The 3,435-nt window shown below is 41.4% G+C and overlaps 1 protein-coding gene across 1 annotated transcript in view; it reads left to right on the top strand.

Moving 5' to 3' along the window:
- The window catches only part of LOC145396560 (protein amalgam-like), a 108,627-nt gene extending 106,220 nt beyond the window's left edge, over positions 1-2,407 (top strand). The window contains exon 9 of the mRNA XM_080269935.1: positions 2,310-2,407. Coding sequence (XP_080126061.1) covers positions 2,310-2,407 — 98 coding nt within the window. The remainder of the gene's footprint in view (positions 1-2,309) is intronic.
- Positions 2,408-3,435: the final 1,028 nt, after the last annotated feature.

The raw sequence follows: 3,435 nt of genomic DNA on the forward strand, positions 1-3,435 counted from the left end.
ATATATATAAAGAAGGGAGAGAGAGAGAGAGAGAGAGAGAGAGAGAGAGAGTGAGTATACTGTATATATAGGAACTTGCTTGTATTGCCTGGAACAGATTAAAACTGCAATGTATGTCGCTTGCCGAGTTGCGTGGCGCTAAGCAAAAAATCCAGATAACTCTAAAATACGCCATCATCATCTGAGTTCGAGTTGCAAAATATTCTCCCATAATGGATTTAGCTGGTTCGTCACAGAAATCGGGTGATTTAGCTTATATCACGCCGTGGTACAGCAACAGCGTCTGGCCCCTATCTAGGAGTTCCCGTTCGATTCCTGGCTTGAGTATCAAGAGCTCCACATATGCGTGTTATGTGTGTTTCTCCACAGTTTCTATATAGATATATAGATATATATATATATATATATATATATATATATATATATATATATATATATATATATATATACATACATATATATATATATATATATATATATATATATATATATATATATATATATATATATATATATATATATTGGTCCTTTTTTTCTGATTATCTACTTGAGAACATTTCGAAGCCTTGAATGAAAAGTAATAATAAATAAACGAATGAATGGCTATATGAATGTATGGAATGTATGAATAAATGAATGCATTGAAACATGCATGAATGAATGAATAGATGTGTTGCATATCTCACTGGGTGGGGCAATCTGGTGACAGCCCATGTTTTTCGTTTTTTCTCTGCCAGATTCAAAATCATACCAGCCTCTCTGAAATAACAGGAAACTGAAGAGAGAAACCCGTTTTGTACACAGGAAAAATCATCCAATATATTACTTGCCCAAGTGCCAGGGGGTTATCTCATCCTCTTCATGCCCACAGTGGGGGTGGAGGGACATTGGTTACAAGATTGTGACAAAGTGAGATAACTTTGACCTGGTCGTGGTGTAGTGGTATGTTGTCTGGCTCTCACCTGAGAGTCCCGGGTTCGATTCCCGGCATATTGGTAATATATTGGAGGAACAGGAAACTGAATTAGGACGACGAAGACGCTGATGAAAGTCATAATGTAGAGACACTATGACAAGTGTGGGAAGGAGGTGGAAAGAAACACGGCTGAAACAGAGGTGAGTTTTATTCCCGACTAGTTTCGCCTGTGGCTTCTTCAGGGCATAGTCTGACAGCCGGCAGAGGGCGAGTCCCCATCACCTGCATATAAGCTCAGCCAGTCCGTGAGTTTTTCAGCACCCCTGAAGAAGCTATAGGCGAAACTGGTCGAGAAAATAATAATGACAGTGATGACGATGATGGTGAGAATGAATATAAATGAAGATGACGACGACAACGACGACGACGATAGTGGTGATGATACTGTCCTGTTGAAGGAAATTTACAATTTAATGACTGTGCCAGCGAAAGCAATTGAAATATATAGGCTTTCACTTTGATTTCGAGCATCTCATTTTCACTCATTTTCATCCTTCCATCCCCACCCTGACTTCTAATATCGAATTCATTATGCTAGTATGGATGGTATTAACCCCTTCATTACGAAGGGTCTCGCCTGTGCGAATAAAACCCTCAGGCAGCACCTTTATTTTGCACGTAAACTAAAAGAAAGACGTCCTCTTATTGAAGGGTTCCTTAAAGAATTGAGTACAATATAAAGAGACGTCCGTACTAAAACACGTCTTCGTATTCATGTGGCTCTGAGTAAATGCGTTCAGCACTGTGATAAGGAAACTGCTAAAAGGTTTAAGTGCTGTTAAAAGTAAATGACGTCCTCGCACTCACGTAAATTAGTGTAAAATACGAAACTGACGCCCTTCTGGTACTGATGGGGTAAACTGTATTTAACACAAAGTATCTGTTCTCTCCCTAGCCGACAGAGGACGTTGACAGAGTTATGGAGTTACGGAGGTGGTGGTGGAATGGCTATATCGAATGGTGGTAGAGTTAGGGAGGTGGTGGTGGAATAGCTATATCGAATGGTGGTAGAGTTACGGAGGTGGTGGTGGAATGGCTATATGGAGTGGTGGTTTGACTTTCGTGGAAGCAGGATCAGTATATTCATTGCAGTGCTTTTCCCTCCTCTACTCTACAGATAACAGCGGCTGAATGATGGAGGTGGTGGTGGAATGGCTATAGCAGTGTAGTGGTTTCATTCTAGGGAAAGGAAAATCAATATATTCCCCCAAGTACTCCTCTCTTCCCTCTTTTCACTGACAGCAGGGGCTGGGAGAAGACTGGAGGTGGTGGTGTCGCGGCTGTAGTCACGTAAGATAAATTTATACTCATATTCCTCTTCTCTCCCTTACAGATAGCGGGGGCCGGGAAAGTGATGGAGGTGGTGATGGAGTGGGTATAGTCGCGGTGGTGGCGTGGACGTGCTGGTGGTGGCTGGCTGGCTTGCTCTAGTAGTGACCCTGCCTCGACTCCCCTAGCCCACCACACGCAGTTGTCTTAATAATAACTCACTTTCACTCACCTTCATCGTACCTCCATCAGTGCTTTCTCGCTCACTTTCATTTACAACGACTCAATCTCCATCATACTCCATCTCATTTCCCCTCATCTTCAGCTGTAACTATTAATTCCCCCCTCATCTTCATGCCAGCTCTCTCATTCATAATATTATCCATTCACATTCCCCGATCGACTCATCGTTCTTTGATCATAAAGAATGCTCACTCATGTTCCCACACATCATAACTCACTATCTCCATTTTTCACGTTCAACTCTTGTATACCGACTCATTTGTGATTCACTTTCATGTATGCTCAATCACTTTCTACAACAACTGCTCATTCATTTTTTCCTTCATCTTCATCTCTACCAACTAAATCTTCTCCATACCTCACTCCATTTTCATTCACCTTCACTGTACTGACGAACTCATTTTCCCTCACCTTCATCTGTACCGACTCATTTGCCCTCATCTTCATCTGCGCCATATCGTTTTCCTCCTCCTCACTTTCATAGTACGTCACTCATTTTCATTCACTTTCATCTGCACCGCCTCATTTTTGCTCACTTTCATGTACGGCCACTCATTTTCTCGTCTCTTCATATGCCCTTATTCATAAGAGTCATTCATCAGTCCTCGTATACTTTGACTCATCTTCATATTCACTCAGTTTCATATACATCTGACTCATCTCAAACCGCGTCCATTCACTTACCCATTGTTTCATAATTATACCCTCACTCCTTCTCTCTCCCCATTCACTGATTCTCACACTTTGACTCATCTTCATATTCACTCATCTTCGTTCACTTTCATCAGTAACGACTCACCTTCCCTCCTCATTCTCAAGTAGCCAACGATCGCTTTCACATATATTTCATTTGTTCTCATTCGCTCTTTCATTTTCACGGAAACATTCATCTTCACTTTCTTCCATTTCCGTTTGTACGAACACAGTTCCCCTTCACTTTCATGTAC

Source organism: Coenobita brevimanus, chromosome 38 (genome assembly GCF_032717465.1).
Source record: "Coenobita brevimanus isolate Jiangsu-jjx chromosome 38, ASM3271746v2, whole genome shotgun sequence".
NCBI classification, from domain to species: Eukaryota; Metazoa; Arthropoda; class Malacostraca; order Decapoda; family Coenobitidae; genus Coenobita; species Coenobita brevimanus.